The sequence below is a fragment of the Pipistrellus kuhlii genome, unplaced genomic scaffold (assembly GCF_014108245.1).
Source record: "Pipistrellus kuhlii isolate mPipKuh1 unplaced genomic scaffold, mPipKuh1.p scaffold_m20_p_3, whole genome shotgun sequence".
NCBI classification, from domain to species: domain Eukaryota; kingdom Metazoa; phylum Chordata; class Mammalia; order Chiroptera; family Vespertilionidae; genus Pipistrellus; species Pipistrellus kuhlii.
Window position 1 is genome coordinate 99,835,809 of NW_023425529.1, and position 24,288 is coordinate 99,860,096.

General features: G+C 35.0%; 1 protein-coding gene across 5 annotated transcripts in view; it reads left to right on the forward strand.

The window, feature by feature from the left end:
• Positions 1-24,288, forward strand: part of DCLK1 (doublecortin like kinase 1) — a 374,326-nt gene that overhangs the window by 261,131 nt on the left and 88,907 nt on the right. For 4 of the 5 annotated variants that reach the window (XM_036455538.2, XM_036455539.2, XM_036455536.2 and 1 more), the window contains exon 6: positions 9,181-9,275. In XM_036455538.2, coding sequence (XP_036311431.1) covers positions 9,181-9,275 — 95 coding nt within the window. Of the gene's footprint in view, positions 1-9,180; positions 9,276-12,918; positions 13,384-24,288 lie in introns of those variants that run through there. The other variant, XM_036455542.2, reaches the window with a different exon arrangement.

The following is a 24,288-nucleotide window of genomic DNA, read 5'->3' on the forward strand; positions in this document are numbered from 1 at the left end:
ACTCTATTTCTTCCATAGTTATTGGTCTATTGCTATTTTTAGAATCTTCCTGATTGAGTTTATAAGTTTGTATTTTTTTTTTTTTTTTTAGAAATATGTCCATTTCCTCCAGGTTGTCTAGTTTGTTGGATTGCCTAGGTTAGATCTTGGGCTCTCCCCTTTATTTTCTGGTCAAGATGCTTATCATTTTAAAAAAAAACTAAATTTATTGGGACAAAATTGGTCGACATGATCAATAGGTGTCAAGTATGGGATTCTATGTTAAACTACCCGTATATTGCACCATGTACCCACCACCCAAAGTCAAATGTCCTGTCATCATATATTAGACCCCTTTCTCTCCCCAACTCCTCCCTTATGATAACCACCACACTGCTGTTTGTGTTCATGAGTTCCAGTTTTATATTCCACAGATGAATGAAATCATATGGTTCTTAGATTTTTCTGACTGACTTATTTTACTTAGCATAATATTCTCAAGGTCCATCTATGTTGTTGCAAATGGCAGTATTTCATTCTTTCTTATGGCTGACTAGTATTGCATTGTGTATATGTACCACATCTTCTTATCCAGTCCTCCATCATAGTATACTCTTGTTCTTTCCATGTCTTGGCCACCATGAATAATGCGGCAATGAAACTAGAGGTGCATATATCTTTGTGAATATATGATTTTAGGTTTTGGGGTAAATACCAAGGTAAGGAATTGCTGGATTGTATGGAAGCTCTATTCTTAACTTTTTGAGGAATCTCTAGATTGCTTTCCATAGTGGTTGTACCAGTCTACATACCCATCAGCAGTCAATGAGGGTTCCCTTTTTTCCACAACCTGTCCAACACTTCTTATTGCTTGTCTTATTGATATGGCTACTCCAACAGTTATCTCATTGTAATTTTGATTTATATTTCCCTAATTGCCAGTGAAGTTGAACATCTTTTCACCTATATGAATTCTTTATATTTTTTGGAAATTAAACCTTTGTTGGAGCTACTGTTTGCTAAATATCATCTTCATCTGGTTAGCTGCCTTTTTGTTTTGTAATCAGTTTCTTTTGTTGTGCAGAAGCTTTTTAGCTTTATATTGTCTCATTCATTCATTTTTGCTTTTACTTCCCTTGCCTTTGGGGTCAAGTTAAAAAAATTGTTCTCATGACTAAAGGCCATAAATTTGGTACCTATATTTTCTTCTCTGTTACTTACAGTTTAGGGTCTTATATTTAGATCTTTGATCCATTTTAAATTATTTTTTGTACCTGGGGACAAACTGTAATCCAGTTTCATTAATTTACATGTGGCTTTCCAGTTTCTCCAGCACCATTTATTGAAGAGATTGTCTTTACTCCATTGTGTGTTTCTGGCTCCTTTGTAAAAAAAATTCTGTGCATATGCATGTGGTTTTATAGCTGGGTTCTCTATTCTGTTCCATTTAACTGTGCATCTGGTTCTCTGTCGATACCATGCTATTTTGTAGCTCTGTAGTATAATTTAAAGTCAGGTAGCATGATTCCTACATGGATTGCTTTAGCTATTCACAGTCTTTCGTGGTTCCATACAAATCTGATGGTTTCTCCTTCTATTTCTATTTAAAAAATGACAGTTTGGTGGGGGTTAAATTAAATCTGTATATTGCTTAGGGTAATATGTTCATTTTAACTACATTGATTCTTCTAATCCATGAGTTAGGATATTTTCCCATTTTGTTGTGTCTTTTCAATTCCTTTTAATAATACTTTGTAATTTTCAGCATGTAAGTCTTTTAAGTGCTTTGTTTAGTTTATTCCTAGGTATTTTAGTTTTTTGGTTGCAATTGCAAAAGGAATATGTATGTTTATTGTTTTTTGTTTCTGAAGTTTTGTTTTTAGTATACAGGAAGGCAATATATTTTTGGACATTGATTTTGTATCTGCAGTGTGATTGTATTTATTGTTTCTAATATTTTTTTGGTGAATTCTTTAGAGTTTTCTATATATAGAATTATATCATCAACAAAAAGTGACAGTTTTACTTCTTTATTCCTTTGAATGCTCTTTATTTCTTTCTCTTGCTTTACTGCTCTGGCTAGGACTTCCAGAACTATCTACACTAATAAAAAAGAAATATGCAAATTAACCTTCAGTCAATCAGGAGTGAGTAAGCAAATTAATCCAACAAAGATGTTGGAGGCCACGGAGCTGGAGCAAGCTGAAGGCTTGGATTGCCCCCAACAATGGAGGAAGCCAAGCTCCAACCTCTGCTCAAGGAGGGGTTGGGGACCTGGGTCGCTGGAGGACATGGCCAGCCTGAAAATGGCCCTTAGCTCCTTATCCAGGCTTGCCACACCCCCATGATATGAGGGTCCCTGCCAGGGAGCTTGACCAGACTGCTAACAGCCATCAGCCCCTCTCCCAGGCTGGCCAGGCATCCCAGTGGGGACCTCAAACCTGAAAGGGGTGTGGCCAGTCTGAAAATGTCCCTCAGCCCCTCACGCAGGCTGACCCAGAGTGGACCCCCACCCTGAAGGGAGTGCAGCCAGCCTGAAAACACCTCTCATCCCCTTACCCAGGCTGGCCATGCTCCCATGGGGTGAGGGTCCCCACTGGGGGGCATAGCAAGCCTGCAACAGCCATTAGCCCCTCACCTAGGCTGGCCAGGTGCCCTCCAGGACACCTTTAGGGCAAACCAGCCAGGCCCCACCTGTGCACCAGGCCTCTATCTATACAAATAAAAGGGTAATATGCTAATTAGACTGGAGACCTTTCAAGAGACCTTCCAGATGTTCTTTTGGACAAAGCCGAGGGGGGGGGGGCGCGCTGAGGTAGAGGTGGTTAGAGGCCAAGAGGGGAGGGCAGTTGTGGGTTTTCAGGCCAGGATGGGACAGTGGTTGTGGGTGATCAGGTGGTGATGGGGGGGCAGTTGGGGTGAGCAGACCAGCAGGGTGGCCAGTTGAGGGCGAGCAGGCTGTCAGTGGGGTCAGTTGGGGATGATCAGGACAGCAGGGGAGGGCAGTTTGGAGTGAGCAGGCCAGTGGGGAGGGCAGGTGGGGGCAAGCAGGGCAGCAGTGGGCCAGTTGGGGGTGAACAGGCTGCCAGTAGGGGGCAGTTGGGGGTGAGTAGGCTGGCAGGCATAGTGGTTTGGGGCAATCAGGCAGGCAGGCAGGTGAACAGTTAGGAGCCAGCAGTCCTGGATTGTGAGAAGGATGTCTGAATGCCCAGTTAGGCTTGAACTCTGTAAATCTGCAGTAGGACATTCTTCGAAGGGTCCCAGATTGGAGAGGGTGCAGGCCAGGCTAAGGGACACACACCCCGTGGATGAATTTTGTGCACTGGGCCACTAGTGTTGAATAAGTGGGGTCAGAGTGGGCATCCTTGTCTTGTTCCTGATCTTAAAGGAAAAGCTTTCAGTTCTTCACCATTGAGTATGGTATTAGCTGAGGACTTATCATATATAGCCTATATAATGTTGAAGTATTTTTCTTCTCTTCTTATTTTATTGAGTGTTTTAATCATAAGTGATGATGTATCTTAGCAAATGCTTTTTTGTATCCATTTATATATATATTTGTATCCATTATTTTATAAGATTATATTGTTTTATCCTTTCTTTTATTAACGTGGTTTATTACATTGATTGTTTTGCATATGTTTAACCATCCTTGTGTCTCTGTAATGGATCTCACTTAATTGTTATGTGCTATATATATATATATATATATATATATATATATATATATATATACAATATATATATATATATATATATTATGTACTGTTGCATTCATTTGATTTGCAAGTATTTTTTAAAAATATATCTTTATTGCTTTCAGAGAGAAAGGAGGAGGAAGAAAGAGAAAGAAATATCATTGATGAGAAAGAAACATTGATTGGCTGCCTTCTGCACACTCCCCACTGGGATCCAGCCTGCATCCGGGCATGTGCACTTGGCCAGAATTGAACCCAGTCCACAGGCTGGCCTTCAATCCACTGAGCTAAACCAGCTAGGGTGATTTGCTAGTATTTTGTTTAGAAATTTTGCATCTATTTTGCTAGTATTATGTTGATGAATTTTGCATTCATCAGAGATATTGGTCTGTAATTTTCTTTTTGTGTATGTTATCTTTGCCAAGAGTTGGTGTCAGGGTTATATTGAACTCATAAAATGTGTTAGGAAGTATTTCCTCTTCTTCAATTTTTTGGAAGAGTTTGAGAAGTTAGGTTTTAAATCTTCTTTGAACGTTTGGTAGAATTTACTGGTGAAGCCATCTGGTCCTGGACTTCTGTGTGTTTTTTTGGGGGGAGGGGGTGGTTTTGATGGTTGTTTCAGTTTCCTCACTGCTGATTGATCTATTTAGTTTTTCCAATTTTTCATGATTTAGTCTGAAGTTTCTATATTTGTAGAATTGTCCATTTCTTCTAGGTTATTGAATTTGGTATCATGTAGTCTTTCATAATATTCTTTGTACATCTGTGATATCTTTGGTGACTCCTCTCATTCCTGACTTTGTTTAAATAGGTCTTTTCCCTTTTTCCCTTAGTGAGTTTAGTCAGGGGATCTGTCAATTTTAATAATCTTTTTTAAAGAACCAGTGCTTTAGTAATTTTTGCATAATCTTTTGTTCTCTATTTGATTCAATTCTGCTCTAATTTTTATTTTTTTTATAATTTATTTTTTTTTAATATATTTTATTGATTTTTTACAGAGAGGATGGGAGAGAGATAGAGAGCTAGAAACATCAATGAGAGAGAAATATCAACCAGTTGCCTCTTGCACACCCCCTACCGGGGATGTGCCCGCAACCAATGTACATGCCCTTGACCGGAATAGAACCTGGGACCTTTCAGTCCACAGACCGACACTCTACCACTGAGCCAAACCAGTTTCAGCCTGCTCTAATTTTTATTATTTCCTCTCTTCAGCTAACTTTGGGCTACTGTTGTTTTTCCTATTCTAGTTCTTTAAGATGTGATGTTATGTTTATTAGGAATTCTCAACTCCTTTTGAGAAATTTTATTCAGCAATAAAGACAATTATTGGAGAATAATTTATACCAAGCATACTCTCTAACCATAATGCCTTGAAATTAGAAATCAACTGCAAAAAGGAAATAAAGAAACACACAAATATGTGAAGATTAAATAAATACTACTAAAAAATGACTGGATTAAAGAAGAAATAAAAGATGAGATCAAAAGATTTATAGCAACAAAGAGGAATAACAATACAACAGATAAAAAATTCTGGAATTCAGAAATTCAGGATTTCTTATCCTCCCTTCTCATCTCTCCATTTATTCCTGGTTGCCCACCTTTAGATATTTAAATGCCAGAGTTTCTCAGGCATGCCTCTGTATTGAGCAGGGAATTCTTTGTTGAATCATAGTTGTTTAACTTGTTGAAATTTCAGAGAAGAGGCCAGGAGATCTCTCACACTGCCATTAATCTGAACACTCTACTTATCACTTTATAGCTTAGTTTCTTCATCTGCAAAATGATACTACCTGTTTCACAGTTATTGTGAGAGTTAAATGAGATCACATATATGCATATATATTTATGTATCTGTATGTATGTGTGTTTATATACACGGATATGTAAATATATACATATACATATATGTATATATATCTTACCTAATAATAGACAAACATGTATCGATAAATTGACCGTACCTTTGCTATGCCCATAGCCAATCAGAGTGACTATGCAAATTAACTAAAACAAGATGGCAGTTAATTTGTATACAAAGGTGCACAGCACCTATGTCCCAAGAACATCCTGGCACCCAGGTCATTGTGAGGTAAGGTCTGGGTAGGACCTCCAGCGATCCATCACAGGGAGCTGGGGCTCTGCTCCTGCCTGCCCAGGCCTAAAGCTTCAGCCAGAGGCTTTAAGCCTGGGCAGGGCCCAGCTGGCGATTGGTGTGAACTACAGAGGAAACACCTTTTCTGACTGCTCATTGGTTAAGCTTCCTGTATGCCCCTAGTAATATTCTTAGTAACTTGGAAAATAAGAATCCAAAAAGGTGACCTAGGGTTTTTCTACCACACTTTTGGAGAAAAAAAATGAAGGTCAGCTGCTGGAGGACTAAGAAATGTCATATCCTGCCCTAGCGAGTTTTACTCAGTGGATAATGCCTCCTCCTGCAAACAGCAGAGTCTAGGTTCGATTCTGATCAAGGGCATGTACCTACCCTGTTTCCCCGAAAATAAGACAGTGTCTTATATTAATTTTTGCTCCCAAAGATGTGCTAGGTCTTATTTTTAGGGGATATCTTATTTTTCCATGAAGAAGAATACGGTACACATTTATTGTTAAATGAAAATAAAGGAAATTTATTACCTGTATATGGTACGGTAGTACGGTAGTTGTCAACACAAACCAGACAAATTGTGAATCCTACATATCAAGAATTTACTCATTTATTCAATGACAATCATGTCATCATCTTCTGGAACATCATCATAACAATCCAATTCCTGAATTTCCTGGTGAATTTCTTGTGACTCCATTTCTTTCAGAATCAGTGGACCAAATCTCTCATGTTTAGCTTAAGGGGGGTCTTATTTTTGGGAGGATGCCTTATATTTCACTCAGAAGGAAACCTGTAAGTAGGTCTTACTTTCACAGCAGGAAACACGGTAGGTTGCAGGCTCCTCCCTGGCCAGGGCCCAGGTCAGGGCTCATGAAGGAGGCAACCAATCAAAGTGTCCCTCTCACACTGATGTTTCTCTCTGTCTTTCTCTTTCTCTTCCACATTCTCTAAAAGTCAATGGAAACATATCCTCAGGTGAGGATAAAAAAATAATAAAGAAATGCATATCCTATGAAAGACACATCTTGAAAATGCCTAAAGAAAGTTGTCATTTTTTTCATGGTGAATGGACTGGAATCTGTGTTGATGAAAACACCTTGGTGGCTGCAGTGACTGGCAGTGGCTGCAGCAGTGGGGTGATGTGGCTGGTGCCTTCCCTGATCAGCCCGGTTGTCTCCCACAAAGGGAGGCCAGACTGCAGCTTAGGACCGCTCCCCTTGGGCCTAAGTAGGACATCCGCCAGTAAGCCATCAGTAGGACATCCCCTGAGGGCTCCCAGTATGTGAGAGGGGGCAGGTTGGGCTGAGGGACCCTCCCCCCCCCACCCCAGTGCACGAATTTCATGCACCAGGCCCCTAGTATATATATAATTTACTAAATGTTCCATTGAAAACAAGTTCTTCAATAAACTGAGGTGCAAGTATTTTATTGTTTTACTTTTCTTTCTTTAACAATGTATTCCTAAGGCTGATTTCCTGAGAACCACTTCCCCTTCCCCAATTGGCTTGATAAAATTAACATCTCAAAATTTTAATATGTAAATACTATGTTTGCTTCCCCATTTACTGATTTTGCCCTCCCCCCGCCCCCCAAATCTATTTAGCCTTTTGGTACAAAAAAACCCCAAAAACATAAAGTGGAGAAGTGGACAAAGAAAACATTACATTCATAAAACATGTTTTTCTGTCAACTCCTAAGGATATTTTGCTTACTGGTTTATTAGTTGCCTCTTTAGGAGACCTTTCCATAGAGGTCACTGGCTGGGAAGTCCAGTGTGAAAAGGCCTGAGCATCAAGCTCAGTAAGGATGGACTGTAGAAAGCAAGCAAATTAAAGCATGCTCAGTGCTCTCTACATTAAGCTACCAAAAAAAGAAAAAGTTGTGTTTCTTAAATCACCAAAGGCAAAACTACAAATTAGTGCACTGTAGGCTATATGACATTTTTTTAAAGGTCTTTGGAGAAAACAAAACAACCTCCCACTTTCATGGACCCAAAGATTTTGTGCAAACATTGTGTACGAAAAATCAATAAACATCATACCACTACATTTTTAAGGGTATACTTAGTACTGGGCAGTCACCAGGCTTTAGAAGAATTACTGTCCTTTTGATTTTCAGTGAGTCATTGGGTCTCTTGCTCCCCTGGAGGCACTTTGTTATGATTCAGTGCAAAGTACTGAAAAAAGGCTCCAGCTTCCGGCCTTCAGTGAGGTAGTGGTGTCTGGGAGGGGGTTGCAGTGCCTCCCGAGTTAGCATAAGGCTTAATTGACACCTTTGATACAGCCTGAGACAGAATCTGCACCTCCCACTGCTGCTTGGAAGACGTCAGCCTTATGCAGAAAAGGCATCTGCTGATGAATCCTGCATCTCATTCTGTCTGCTCTGGGAGCAGCAGCCTTAGCCATCCTTAACTAATCCACTGCCTCACATTTCTGAGGGTGCTTGGCTTAGTGCTGAGAAGGGACTTGCCTCTTACTACTGTCAGGTCAAACAGTAAGACTGTGTCCATGTTAGAACTCATAGAAGGTAAGTTAAATGCATGATTGCTCTCCCTTTTGGAAAATGTTTGTTATGCACTCTCAAGAATGTGTGTGTCTCATTGCTACTCTACTTCCCTGCCTGTGGATGTAAAACATGTAAAAATGTTGTCCTTATATATCTTTATAAAGTAATATCTTTAAGTGTTTTATAATGTTGCTTAGAGAAAATTGTTTACTTGAATTCTGTGGCTTTGGTTCAGTTTAGTGATAATGTTATCTGAAAGTCTTAATAATCAGGAAAATTCCAGTGACTTAAATCTATTAGAAATCAGCTTTTATTTTTTAACAGTGGTAAGGACAATCAGTGAGGAGTTCCCAAGTGTCTGTGCCAATTACTTTGTCTTGTTTAAAAGCAGGTCCTTCAAGTGTTTAGGTGAGGTAGGTGTGCAGGGCAGAAATGGATGCAGGAACTTCTAGAAGTGTGTTGTTAACTATAAAAATATAGCGATTTAAACAAGTACCGAGAATATCACCTGAGAGCTGTGCTAATATTTATTCCTACGGAAGCTAATGAAATAAAAATGACTCCCATTAAAAATGCCCCAGGGCTTTAATAACATTCCCCAAATCTATATTGGCACAGTAAAAGACATCATTAATAAATTCATCAGGAAAGGTATGAAATTTTTTTTTAAAATGTTATGTAACCTGTCGTTGTATTAAGTACTGGCTTAACAAAACAGTAAATTTCTGAAGATGGTTATTTCCTGAAGCTTTTTCTCAGGACCACAGATAAAAAAGTGTCTGGAATTTTAGCAAATGTTCCTCTATAATTATTTCTCAGAGAAATTGATTTTGTCATGAAACTTTTTTAACATGCCATTTTCCCATCTGTGCTTCTTTGTATTTCTAGTTAATGGGACCCCTGGTAGTCAGCTCTCCACTCCGCGGTCTGGCAAGTCACCAAGTCCATCGCCCACCAGCCCAGGAAGCCTTCGGAAACAGAGGGTAAGGAAATAAGCAAGCTCCTTGCTTCAAATCTGTATGTGCCTTGGTGCAGAATGGCACAGATGCCAGCAAAAGCTCTTTCATAATAGCACTCTTGTCTCTAAGTACTGACCAGGTGGAGGTAGAGCAGGAGGTGAGCAATGGTGGGTCAATTGTTATGGCTATCATTCCTCTTAGCTAGAATTCAGGGCTTTTATTTTCTCTAAACCTTATCTCTGAGAAGAATAAACAGTTGATGCTTCACTTTAAAAAAAAATTCTTTATTGATTAAGGTGTTACCATTTGCTGCTTCACTTTTTAACACCTTACTCTTTTTGTCCTGAATTAGAAAGACTTTACTAGCAATGACTTGTAAGCTCCCTGAGTTTAATAAGCTTTATTAGACATCATCATTGATCATCAGCCTTCCTTCGGAGGGAGAAGGAAAAGTGCCATTATTGGAGGGCTGGGCCATTGTCAGGGGTTGCTTTATAGCATAGAATGGTGTTCCAGAGTGGCTTCGGGTCCATGGAAAAGGAAATGGGTCCATATGAGATGTACTTTTGTGAATGAAACAAACATGGAACATCTTATTTTTCATCACTACCTGAGTTTAATTTTTAGCTTCCTGTGAAATGATGGAGAAGATGACCAAAGTTGGAGACCAAAATTAAAAAGTTACTGAAAACAGTGTTAACTTCTCCACGCTAAAGGGGAATAGAAGAACTACTCTTTTTATCCCTTTACAAGGCAAGACTAAAAGGAGTGAGAAGGGGAGGAGGGGGAAAGTACAGTGGAGGAAATGGAAGGCCATTCATTGTCCTGATTTCACTAGCAAGGTGGGGAGGAATACAGATGCTTAGGAGGTTATATGATGGTGCTCACTAAATATTTTAATAAGCAAAGGCTCATTGGAGTCTTTGGACATCAAAGCCTAGACTCTTGAATTTGGCTTCTTTTATTAAGTGTTTTAAAACGAGACTTCCAAGTTCCATAAATTTAAACTGTAACCAACATGGAAGCTCCTGTGTTCAAGCTTCCTCCCAGGTTGTGTTCACACAGCACTATCTAAAGCAGGGGCTGTGGAATCAGTCCCTGGTCCCTTTGGAGCCTGCATCACCAATATCAGGTTGTATTGTCATTTTCCACTGATGCCTTTGGCATCAGGTTTGGCTTGTTTGGATTATTTGATTAAGCCTGGGGTTTGGCACCAGTTCCTTCCTTAAATAGCTGTGTTATCTTAGTTATCCTCTCTGGGCCTTGGTCAAATGAAAGAAAATAAAGAGGCTCTTTCCAGACAGAAAACCCAATAATTTTATTTCAGTTCTGTTCAAGTGTGTTCAGTATAGTTTTCTTCTTGGCCACAGTCTAATTTGGCATTTTAAAGTACAGTAGTCATTAGTGAACTACTAAAAAGAATTGGCCAAATTAATTTAATCTGCTAAATGTCTATGTTTGAGTGGAGGAAGTAGTACGGTGATATATATTTATTTATTTGTTTGTTTGTTTGTTTATAAATTTTACCCAGCTAGATCCCCATCTGTAGGAACAACCATTGGATATAGCACAGAAAGGGCCCGCTTTCATAGAACATTCTCCCTTTGAAGAGTATACCTGGTATCGAAATTTCTCTTTATCCTTTAAACTTATTAAACTCAGATTTAGGATTTTGTTCATGCTTAGTGGTTGATATTAAATTAGAATGATTGAGAAGACCTCCATAGATTTGATTTTTTCTCCTGCTTGCTTATTGGGGACATAAAGCTCTTTGTTTAACCCTTTGTTTGAAGAATGAGGCTGAAGTTTACTTCTGCTCTCTGTATTTTCTATTTCACTATTATTTTGTCTAGATGAGGCAGAAAATTTCCATGCAGTTACTAGCAGCTGTGTGGCCACCAGTTTATATAATTAACATTGTTATGTGGGAACTGATTGTAAGGGATGGTTGTCTTATACATTCTTCATTTTGTCATTTAAATTAACAATGCAAGTATCATACCTGAGAGGGGGAAATAATCCTATTTGTTTTAGAGAGATACAGGGTTTATCATCATCTGAAAACATTTATTATGCACATGTTATGAGCTGAGAATTGGATGAATCAGAGATGGCTTAGTTTCCAGGCTTTTGAATTCAGGCCATAAATGAACATTCTCCATTCATGTACCGTGTCAGTGAACAGGCACATTCCCAGCTGCTCTAGCAAGAGAAGCTTTCATCTGGGTATGGAGTCAACTACATCAAATAACCTCTCCAGATTAAAATGGGCCTCTAATATCTCTAAAAACTGACCCTATTTCAGATTTGGTTAATGTTCTTCTCAAATGTTTGGCTGTACTCATATGCAGGAAATACTGAAATAAGTGAAAGATGGCAAGTGCTAAAAGAAGATATTTCAGTGAATAAATTAACTCTTTTTATTGCAAACTGGAAAGCAGTAGCTACTTCTATTTTCCCTCTCTGTTGCCTAGCAACGTGGCCAGGAAAACTTGGCTGTCACCCCCAAATACACACACAGACACACACTCACAGTCACACTTTCTACCTGAACATAAATTTTTGTTTTTTAAAGAAATATCAAGACGTTTGACTAATTTCTTCACAAATAAGAAAATATATATTAATTAAATAATTTAATCAGTTTTTTTTACTTCCCTTAAAATTATATTTTTATGTTATCTCTCTTGGTTTTTAGAATAGTTATATACAATAAGAGTCTGCATGCCAGATATTTTTCTTTATAAAAGTACTGTTGGCAAGCAACCTCCCTGTTTTTATAAAATAGTTATTTAAATTGCTGTCTAGAAGCATTTGACTGGTTACAGACAAACATCTTGGAGGATCTTTTCCATCCATGGATTTTCTTGGGTCCCATTTTTTTTAATGTATCAGAAAGAAATGTGTTGTGTGGGTTGAATGAAGCTCCCCATTATACTCCCACATTGCTGACTTTTTGTAGGTTATCTCATCATTCAGATGATGTGCAGAGTGGGTGGTACAAAATAGGAAAGAAGCCAGGTTTCTAGTCAGTGCAGATCTGAGCTGGTTGCCTGGCTACCAATAGAAAAAGATCTCTTGGCAAAAAGGGGTAGAGAGAAGAAAAGGAGAGAAGATAGGTGAGTAGTTGCAGAATTGGGGAAGAATATTAGAAAGGGGTATGAGTCAAGTTTGCATTCTTTCTGTCTTTCAAACATAAAATTTGAAATGGCACTATTTATTGGATTTATTGATGTGCAAATACAGCACTTAGGTTGTTTCACTGGGTCTCAAATTTGCTGAATGCCAAGTGTTGCTTCTAATAAATTATTTTTGTGAAGTAAGCATATTCCTCTTCTACCCAAAATGGGAAGGAGATGTTCAAGGAAGAATTGCCTAGATACATAGAAGCAGAGATGACATTGACAGACCTCAGCGGCTATAAAACTTAACTGGACACAAAGTAAAAGTTCCTGAGGAGATCAAGTCAATAAGGCAAAATAAGCACTATTTTGTCTACTTACGTAGATGGTTTTTCAATTATTTTTCCTCTTATATAAATTAGGTCACTAATAAGTTTAAAGACATTAGACACTCTGTTTGATCATTCAGTATTGCTCCGCTCCTAGGAGCCATATGGCACTTATGAGGGCCAAGTAAGCAATTTATACTGCCCTTCCTCTTACAGGACCTGTACTGCCCCTTCTCTTCAGATGATTTGGAATCAATGGGAGACTCAATGTAAAAGAGAAAATGATGCAATGTATATGGTTTGTGATTAGGTGAAGGTTAAACATTTTCTAAGCAAAAGTTTAACAGTAAAGTACACAAAAAGTTTTGCATACTTTGAAATTGTGAAGCCCAAATCATATAAAAGTAAATATACAGACATTTTATATTTATGATGTTAGTCCTGGAGTTTTTCTTTCCATATCTCCTACATTATTTGATTAGAGGATCTTGAACACAAACTCACTCAGATGCTGAGTTTTTATGCCAGGCCTGACTCCAGGTGAATTTCAAATATGAACCCGATATTGAGTATAAGAATATGCTAATGATTCAGCAATACAGAGTTATAATTTTTGTAGCTGGGGTTTTCATTTTAACCATAAGTGGACATGTAGAAACAATTTTTCTGTACTTTTGGTCAAGCTGATTAAAATGACACTAAAACACATTTTTTCTTAAAATTATATTCTTTTAAAAATTTGGATGGCTTATTTTTAAAGGTACTTTTATAGCAAAATAAAAAAAAAATACAGGTAGATTTTTTTTCTTCCTAGTCAGTAGAGAAAGCTACTTATCATTTTGTGAGTTAATGTAATTGAAGAAAAACAACCATGTCAAGGATACATCTCATGAAGATTTTAAAGTTAAACACTAGATAATTTCCTTATTTTTCTTGTTGAGCAAATTTAAATTTTTAAAAATTATTTTTACTTGAAACAGTTTAAAAATAGCTGAAACTACACACTAACATGAAGAACTATAAATTATATAGTTCCTCTCACAACTAGATATGTAATTTTTCAAATGTGTAAAGTCTGTAGCTAGGAAACTTTTTTTTTATACACAGAACTAAAAAAAATAGTTGAATCTGGACTTCTTCCAAAAAATCAATTTGAAAAGCTAAATTCTTTTAGATGGTACTGTATAAAGAAGGGCCAAAATATCTAAATCTCTATTCCAATAAATCCTAAGTCTTGCTAGTATTTTGGAAATTTTCATATGCAAAACTCCTTTTGTGTTAAACCAACTAAGTCTATGATTATAACCCATTGTTAACATTAACATATTAATTCTGCTCTTCTGGTCCTCTCTTTAAAATTATGGTCAGCTTTTCTTAAACATAAAATAATTATTTTACAATCTGAATGTTAAATTAATTTAATGTGTATGGTCTATTGTATTTAAGCCATATCCTAATGATGATCTAATTTTACTAAACACTAACAATTTAAGACTTACGAACCATGATGATTTTGATACTATACATGCTTGACATATCTCAGTAGGTGATAAATTAATAATGTATGATGCCATTTGGAGGCTTTTACTTGAATTTTCTTTTCAAATTTTAGTTGAAAATGGATTTTAAAACAAAATGTTTGATTCAAGATGGAGAGAAATTCAGTTGTCATATACTACTTAAAATGTTAGCAATTTAACTCCTTGATAAATTACTCAACTATCAAATTTTACCATCTGGCTTATAGTTACATATATTACCATTTCACTTTCCAAGTGAATAAAATACTTCAACCAAAAGAAGATAAAAAAGTCCAGGCAATCTAACAGCATTTGAAACTTAGCCTTATAATAATTAGTGCCTCATTATCCTGTCTGTTGGAGAGAAAGGCACTTTTCTGGCAGGTTATTCGAGAACTGCAAACTGAACCATTCCATCTTGAAAGAGCAGTTCATAATAATACCTGTTCCAGACTTCATGTTTTAAAACTGTTTCCAATAGAAAAGTACAGAGACTTCAGCTGAGATCAAAAGGCTGCTTTGTTTTATCTGAAACTGTAAACATCTGGGAAGTTGCCTATGCTGGTGTCTGTTCTAGTTATGTCTTTGTAAAATGCATTACTTAATACAGTTGAGTCTAAATACATAAAAGATTGGTATGTATTTGACTGAACTGTCCAAAATGCAAAGAAAGAAAGTAGTGGAACAGTTAACTAAATCTGGTGGAGTTAGATGGTCCAAAACAAAATTAAATTCCAATAATTTTAACTTCCTTACACTGTCAATCTTATAGAGAACTACTGCTTAGAGAGGTCCAATAAATGATATTTATCCTGGATAAGTGGCAGATTTTACCAACTGATATGAAGTCTATGGCTTCTTTTAGACATAGCAAAAAAACAAAACAAAAAACAAACAAACAAAAAAAACCCACAAAACCAACAACATCCAAAAAACAAAAAACAAAACAAAACAAAAAAACAAAAAACCCTGGACTTGTACTAATTGACGATATCATGGCCAACTTTCCATTCAAGCAGTTCCAAGGGAAATGCTATCCCATGGCATTTAATCTTTTCAACATATGACTTTTATTAAAGGACTGTTCAGGGCAATGTTTATCATTTACTTTTTGAACCTGAAGTCCCTCAGAGATTGAAACAGTACACCATTTATAGACTTTGAGATCTCTTTCTATGCAGAGCATACTTCCATTAGACTACAGCAGAAATAGATAAAACATTCTTAGCAATAAACCAGAAGTTTTTGGTTCATTAGTGCAACTAAATTGATGATTTACAGGCAGTTAAGATTTATTTGCTTATGGAATTATCTTTTTAAAATATAAACACTGATTTTTAAAATTGTTCTATTATATTAAGCAGGAGAGAATTCTAGCTGAAACATGCATTTTTGTCCTTAATGGTAAACCTTAAACCTTAAATGTGTTGAAGGCACTAGTTAAAAATTTGATAGTTTCACTATTTTTCTTAGCCATCATTGAAAATGATATAATAAATATTTCCCTGCTTTCAGCATTTTAGAAATGCAAAAACCAATCATATATCAAGTGTGAAGTTCAGTGTGAATTCAAAGGATTGATTTTGAAAGCCATGTGGTTTGTTTCTTCTTTGTCTTGCTTAATCAGTTAAGTGGGGATTGGGGGGTGGTAAGCCACAATGTCTATACTGTCATAGGCTTTAAAAAGTGTCAGGTCAATCCATCTGTACACATACCTGTATTTATATATTGGCTCTATTGGCTCATCTAAATATTAAAAAATTAAATGAGATTTTCTAAAAATATTTTGAACCACCATTTATGTACTATATGTACTCCACATGTTACCCAGAAAGGGCTTTTTTTTTTTTGCATCCACTTTATTTATTTATTTATTTATTTATTTATTTATTTATTTTTTGCATCCACTTTAGATCTATACATGATTGGGCTCTTTAAAAAAAATTAAAACATGAAGTTTAAAACCACATTTCTTAATATAAATGAATGAAAATATAAAATAATATTCTTGAAAAATAATTCCATATATTTTAGCCATTGGCCTTAAATTTTTCATAGTGGCTATATATATATATATATATATATATATATATATATACACATTTATGTGGATATTAATGTAAATGCACTGGGTTCAGTGTTTACATGGATGTGCTTATGTAAGTATTTGTGTGTATATATATATATAGGCCATAGTAGTATAGTATTTATGACACAGCCTTCTAAGTTACTGGATCTTGTGAAATTATAAATAAAAATTTCATGTCATACATTGTTACATATGTCATATTAGTTAGAGCATGTTTAAGTTCAAAAATAGTTTGCTAAACTTGTATGGAAAAACAGTTCTAAATGGTCAGATGTACTAATTTTTTTTTTAATTGAAATCCAGATACACACGAAAATAATTGAAATTTAGAAAAATTCATTTTGTGTTAACTGTTAAATATAAACACATATTAATATTTATATGGTTATGTCTTGATATTAAATTATTAAAATGAATACTATGATAGATATTCCTCTAATGTGTACATATTGATGACATGTAATTATTGTCAATCAATATTCACTAAAAATGAAATATTGTTTTATATATTTGTGAGAAGTTGAGTATTATATTGAAACAGAAATTGAAGAGAGTCTAAACTATATACAATTTGAAGTAAGTTTAATAACAAACTCAGATAAACTATAAGGTGATTTTTTAAATTCTTTTAAAACACAAACTATTGACATATTTTCAGTAGTAACCTTACTATACTTGCAAAAAAACAAATAACACCAACTTGCTGTTTGTATGTATATCCTATCTAATAAAGAGGGAATATGCTAATTGACCATCACACCCTAACAAAGATGGCAGCACCCACAGCTAATAAGGAGGGGATATGCTAATTGACTTCCACACCCTCAAAGATGGTGGTGCCCACAGTTTCCTCAGCTGGATCTAGCAGCTCTATGTGCCTGTCTCCAGAATTCCCCAGTCCCTCAGCCCCCCAGCCACCTAGGGCCACCCAAGGCTCAGGTAACCAAAGCCGGCTGAGGCTTGTGCTGCCAGCAGTAGCAGCAGCAGAAGTGTGATGGGGGCATCATCTTCTCCTGTTTGCTGGGTTGCCTCCTGCCCCTGAGGGCTCCCGAACTGTGAGAGGGGGCAGGCAAGTCTGAGGGACACCCCCCTCTCCAGTGCATGAAAATTCTAGTATCTATATAAATATATACACATGTAAAAATGGTAATTGAATGAATTTACTATATATGTATATTTGCCTACTTATACTTATTTGCACTAATCTTACTAGCATTTCTAATTGTGCATGCTTGAGACAACTGTATTTGACTGAGAGCCCATAGAAAAATAGTGTGAAAATCACAGATGTATTTAATTCAGTATACCAATTATTATAAAATGATGCATTTGTTACACTATCAGCTAAAATATATTTATAATTTTGTGTAATGCATGTGGAAAAGATAGGAAATCTGAAGCCCTAATTATAATTTTTAGGGATGCATGATAAAGAGTGTCCTTAAAATGTGGTTCATTTTAGTAAAGATGATGAATAAATTCCAAGATAGTATACATGATGTATGTAATATATGAGTGTTTGTATCATATATGACCACAAAACATCTTTGAAACCAGGGTAGTTAGATATCTGAAATGTCATAGGCAAAGAACTATGGAAGTCAAAATTTTTGTGATTTGTTTTTTGAGTTCATATTCACCAATAACAAGGAACTGAATTTATTTCTTCTAAGGAAATTTTACTTCAAAATACACCATGAATGTTGTAAATTTGGATAGAATTTTTATAAAACAGTTGATATACTTTCTGCTTACAGTTGGACTTGCTTGGATATTTATTCTTTTAAAAAGAGCATTTGCTGTTAAAATTTTTTAAAAACTGAGGCCATCAGCAGAGTTTGATAGATCTACATAATGAAATGTTTCATTGAACTACCCAATTTTGAAAGTTTAATCTCTTTGTGCTGTGGGTTCCTTGTAAAATTTGTACCTGTGTTTCACATTAGACCATGTTATTCCTCTCAAAGTTAACTTGTGTAGAAACTATACAATAAACAGGAAAAAATACCTAATTTTGTTCAGTGAGTTTCTTTCAAAAATTTGATAAGTAAACATTGAAATGAAATAACGGTGTGAGGGAAGAGTAACATTCATAATCATATTTCTGGTGTTCTTGTAATATAATTAGCATCAGCAAATGATAATTGAGATATTGCATAATGGCATCATATAACATCTGAAGTACTGACAATAACAACAAAAGAAGATTATTTGATGAAGAATTTTATTTCAGTTAGTTAAATTGAAGTCATTAATACACTTTGTTCTCTGAGTTGCCTTAAAGAAGAATTTGCCAGACATTAGCAACTGGTTGAAAAAGAGAAATTAACTACACTTGTAAAGTATATTAGCTGTCTTCTGGGCTTGAAAGCATTTATCCAAAGTCGTCTAATTTGCAGGGGGGAAATGTATTTGCGATATATGTACATGTGCATATGCAAGTTATTTTAAAAGCACTGAATAAATAAATATATAAAATAAATGCATTTATTTTATATATTTATAAATAAATATATAAAATAAATGCATAACAATACCAATGATAATAATAATAATAAAATACTGGATTACCCAACTTAAATTTAGAATAAAAATCTATAATATGTATCATTTATAAGATGGTGTAAGGGAGAAAATAAAATTCTACTAATCTAGTTAAAAAATATTTTATAATCTAAAATGATTATAGAAGTTCAGAATTCTGGTTTTAAATCTAATATTTTTACCAAGGTCATTTTAACCTTAAAATTACAGTTTATTTTAATTGGTTCTCTTTATTATTTCCTTGATAACCTAAATGTAATGAATGCCCAAAACAATAATGATACCACAGTAAGGAATGTTCACAAATTTATAATTCCCAATTGTGTAATAGAGTTTAAAATAAAAGGTATCAGATGCCTGGAAGAGTAGTGTACTCTCTTCATCATAGGTTGGAAATCCCATTTAAGGAGGAAATCATTTTACTGAGAAGAGATAAACTAGATTATTTCTTAGCCTCCTTCCAAACTATTATCAAATTAAGAGGAGACATTTTTGTCCACCCCTACCACCACTACCATGACAGTCTCTTCAAGACAATTAGTTCAGATTTTGAATTTATAGATCTTGGCCTGATAAATAGAAGTGAAGATTGACTTACTCAAACAACAAAGTTGTAACTAAATATATTTATTTTTGAAATATGTCTCCCAGGATTTCACTAAAACGGATTTAATGCCAATATTCCTATTTTAATTTTAATTTTCTCTAACCTAATTTCATAAATAACAGTTCTCCAGTCTTTTAAAACTTTTGAGCAAATCTTCATGATAACATTTTACATTTTCAGTATTTATTCTTAGTTTTATACATGATTGCCTATATCATAAACTTTATTTAGGCTAAACACACCATGAAGAATGCAGATGAAGGAATTTGGAAAAAGGACTCCCCTTTGTGCCTTGTTTCAAATAATGAATCCTAGTAGTTATTGAGATTGATGTCATCAAGTTATTGTTCTATACCAATTTGGAAAGTTAAAAAATGTATGTTTTTTCTATATGCACATAGAATTTCATGAAGATTATAATTTTATTTTGTTATATAAGGTCATCTTTAGAGATTTTGTAGGCCTTGAATCAAGATAAAATCACTAAGACAATTGCTTGAATCTGTTAAATATTTATTGGTTGTGTTTCCCTTATATAATTCATCTAGTTGATTTCAAAATTATTTTTTATAATTTTTAAAATTAATATTTACAAAGTAATAAATGTATACCAATGATTTTCAACCAGTAAGCCACAAGAATTTTTAAAACAAGCAATACCTGACTGCTTAGTTTTATACATGATTGTCAAATAAAAAAAATGACAACAGCCAACACAATAGCCATCTAATATGAATGAATCAAAATTGCACCTTTTTTTGTTGTTATTGGATTGGCAACAAATATTTTTTGGTGTGCCATAGAATTTTAGTAGTTAGTTTATGTGTGCTATGAGATGAAAAAGGTGGAAAATCACTGTTGTATACCAAGACAAAATCCAAAGTGAAAATAGTACAATTATCCAAGGAAGCTAAAGCTATCTGGTGACATTTTTTTACCTTGATTAAATCAATTTGATCAACTAGGTATTTTTGAAATATTTATTCAGCATGGACCCAAGATGAGTAACACCATTCAAACAAATGGTAGGAGAACTTATACAATTTTTATTTAGAATGAACTACTTTTTACTACATATTCATCAGCTATATCTTGATAAAATGTGGTTAGAGTTATGTCAGTTTTCTCACTTCAAAAAGTGTGATATGTTCTCCATCTGTTATATGATCTTAAGTTAAATAGCTACATTTAGGATGTGTTCTTACTTAGGGTAGTGCTTTTATGAAGGTGTGCCATAAAAGCATCCAGGTGCCAGCAGCCTGTCCATCTGGTTTCCATTAGATATGCTTGGAGGTGATGACATTTCAAATGTCACAATATCTCATAGAGCAGCTAATTGCATTGAATTCTAAAATAACTGTATGTTTGGTACTATATGTTCAGATGTGTTGGAATTAACAAACTGATTGAAGCAAATAAAATATTATCATCACGTATACTGATATAAAATCACTTGTCTGCTCAGAAAAATCAAATAAGTAAATTAATTTTATTTATAAGCATGCAAAAATAAAAGCTGACTTTTCAGTTTCTATTGGTCATAAATAAAGGTTGATTAATTTCATTGGGTAAATTCTAAAGAACAAGAGTGTAAACATCTTTCCTTTGCTGATTTTCAAAATCCTTCAATCAGATTTATGAACAATAATCAAAATGTTCCAGCAGTAAGTTAGTATATTTAGAATTGATCACAAGAATAGACAGAGCCATGCTCATTAAAAATTACTTCAACTGGGTGAGAGAGCAAAATGCTAGGTGACAAAAATTAGAATCCAAAAACGAATAGGCTGTAAAGATTAGGAATGTAAAAGAGATGACATATAACATGAATAAATGAGAAGTCTTAGACTTGATTTGAAACACCAACCTCCCAAATACAGAACAGGGAAACCTGACACAACTGTAAGCTCATTGTAAGGTTAGCACATTATGCTACCATCAAGAAGTCAATATGACTTTAAAGTGTTTTAATATTATACTCACCAAGAATAAAGCTCTATCTTTCTCTGATCTGTGATGGTCAGGATACACCTAGAATATTGAATTTATTTTGACCACCAGCTTTAATGAGATATATTGACAACTGGAGTGTGTCCACAGGAGGGAGAAGAGGTCACAGAGCCCTGTCACATGATTAACAACAACAAAAACCTGGGAATATTCAAATTGAAAAAGAGAAGACACAAAAGGGGCCAGTAGCTATTTCCAAATACCTGAAGTGTTATCATAGAGAAATGGTGGCACTAGGTGGCTTCAGTGATGAGAGCTAAGATCAATAAATGAAAAATGTAGAGGAACATCATTTCAACATAACTTAAGGAAGAACTTTCTTTGTCTCATATTAACAGTTAAGGGGCTGCCTCAGGAAGTAATATGTTCAGCTGGTGGTGTCTAGACTACACAGTTAGAATTTTTGTAGTGGAAATTGATTTCTGGATGAAAGTAGGATGGAAATAGGTAACGTTTAAGGTTCATTCCAATCCCTGTAATTCTTTGAACCCATGAATGATCATTTTCTTAGAAAAGTATATAACGTTAATTACCTTACTTCTTTGGGGAAAAGAAAACTTCATTAGAAATCTAATGCATTTATTTTACTCTATTTGTGCATAATAAATAAAATGAGGACTTTTAATATTCAGAGTACACTATTTATAATTAAATACATTTTTTTGCTTAAAACTGTCATTCATCTGTTAACATCAGACAGCATGAAATGTAAAATGACTTGGGGTACATTTTCAAAAACACAAACCTGAAGTTCAAAATAATTTTAGTTACTATTTTTCAATATCTCTTAGCCATCTCTATGTCCTCTTTGGAGTATTGTCTATTTAGGTCCTCTGCCCATTATTTAATTGGATTGTTTGTCTTCCTTTTGTTAAGTTGTGTGAGTTCTTTATATGTTTTGGAATTTAACCCTTTATTAGTTGCATCATTGTTCTCCCATACAGTGAGCTCCCTTTTCATTTTGTTGATGGTTTCTTTGCTACACAGAAGCTTTTTATTCAGAAATAGTCCCATTTGTTTAATTTTTCCTTTCTTTTTGTGGCCTTAGGAGATATATCAGCAAACAAATTGCTAAGATATCTGCGATTTTGCTGCCTAAGGTTTTTTCTAGGATTTTTATGGTTTCATGACTTCCATTTAAATATTTCAACCATTTTGATTTTTTAAAGTCTTTATTGTTGAAAGTATGACATAGATCCTCCTTTTCCCTCATTAAGCTCTTCCAGCCAGCTCCCATCCACCCCCCAAGGCCCTAACCACCTCATTGTCTGTGACCACAGTTTATGTATATATGCATACAAGTTCATTGATTCATTTCTTCTCACCCACCTTCCCCTACCTTCTGTCTGAGGTTCAACAATCTGTTCATGCTTCTATGTCTCTGGGTCTATTTTTTATCATTAGTTTATTTGGTTCATTAGATTTCACATATGAGTGAGATCATGTGATCCTTATCTTTCTCTGACTGACTTATTTGGCTCAGCATAATGCTCTCCAGGTCCATCCATATTGTTGCAAATGGTGAGTTCTTTTGTTTTTATTGCATATATTCTTTCTGATGAGTGTTTTGGGGCTCTTAGCATATATTTGTATAATTGGGATCACCAAGTCAAATGGGAGTTGCATTTTTAATTTTTTGAGGCAACTCCATATTGTTCTCCACAGTGGCTGCACCAGTCTGCATTCCAACCAGCAGTGCACTAGGGTTCCCTTTTCTCCACAACCTCATCAACACTTGTCTTTTGTTGATTTGTTGATGATAGCCATTCTGACAGTTGTGAAGTGATACCTCGTTGTTATTTTGATTTGCATCTCTCAGATGATCAGTGACTTTGAACATTTTTTCATATGTCTCTTGGCTTTCTGTATGTCCACTTTGGAAAAGTGTCTATTTAAATCCTTTGCCCATTTTAAAATTGGATTGTTTGACTTTCTTTTGTTAAGTTGTATGAGTTCCTATATATTTTGAAGATTAACCCCTTATTGGATGTATCATTGGAAAATATGTTCTCTCATATAGTGGGCTCTCTTGTTATTTTGTTGATGGTTTCTTTTGCATTGCAGAAGCTTTTTATTTATTGTAGTCCCATTTATTTATTTTCTCCTTAGTTTCTATCATTCTAAGGGATGTATTGGTAAACATATTGCTACAAGAGATTTTGGTGCCTATAGTTTCTTCTAAGATTTTTATGGTTTTACTTCTTACACTTCTTATCCATTTTGAGCTTATTCTTTTGTATGGTATAAGTTGGTGGTCTAGTTTCATTTTTTTTTTTTTTGCATGTATCTGTAAAATTTTCCCATCACCATTTATTGAAGAGACTGATTCTATTCCAATGTATGCTCTTGCTTTCTTTGTCAAATATTAATTGAGCATAATGGCTTGGGTCAATTTCTTGGTTCTCTGTTCTGTTCCATTAACCTAAATGCCTGTTCTTGTGCCAGTACCAGACTGATTTGAGCACAGTGGCTTTGCAGTATAACTTGATATCTGGTATTGTGATTCCTTCAATTTGTTCTTCTTTCTCAAGATTGCTGCATCTATTCTGGGTCTTTTTTGGTTTCATATAAATTTTTGGAGTGTTTGTTCTAGGTCTGTGAAATATGTCATTGGTATCTTAATAGGATTGCATTAAATCTGTAGATTGCTTTGGATAGTAAGGACATTTTAATGATGTTTATTCTACCAGTCCATGGATATGGTATAATTCTTATCCTTGTGTATATCTTCCTCTATCTCTTTTTTCAAGGTCCTTTTGGAGTACAGATCTTTTATCTCCTTAGTTAAGTTTATTGCTAAGTATCTTATTTTTTTG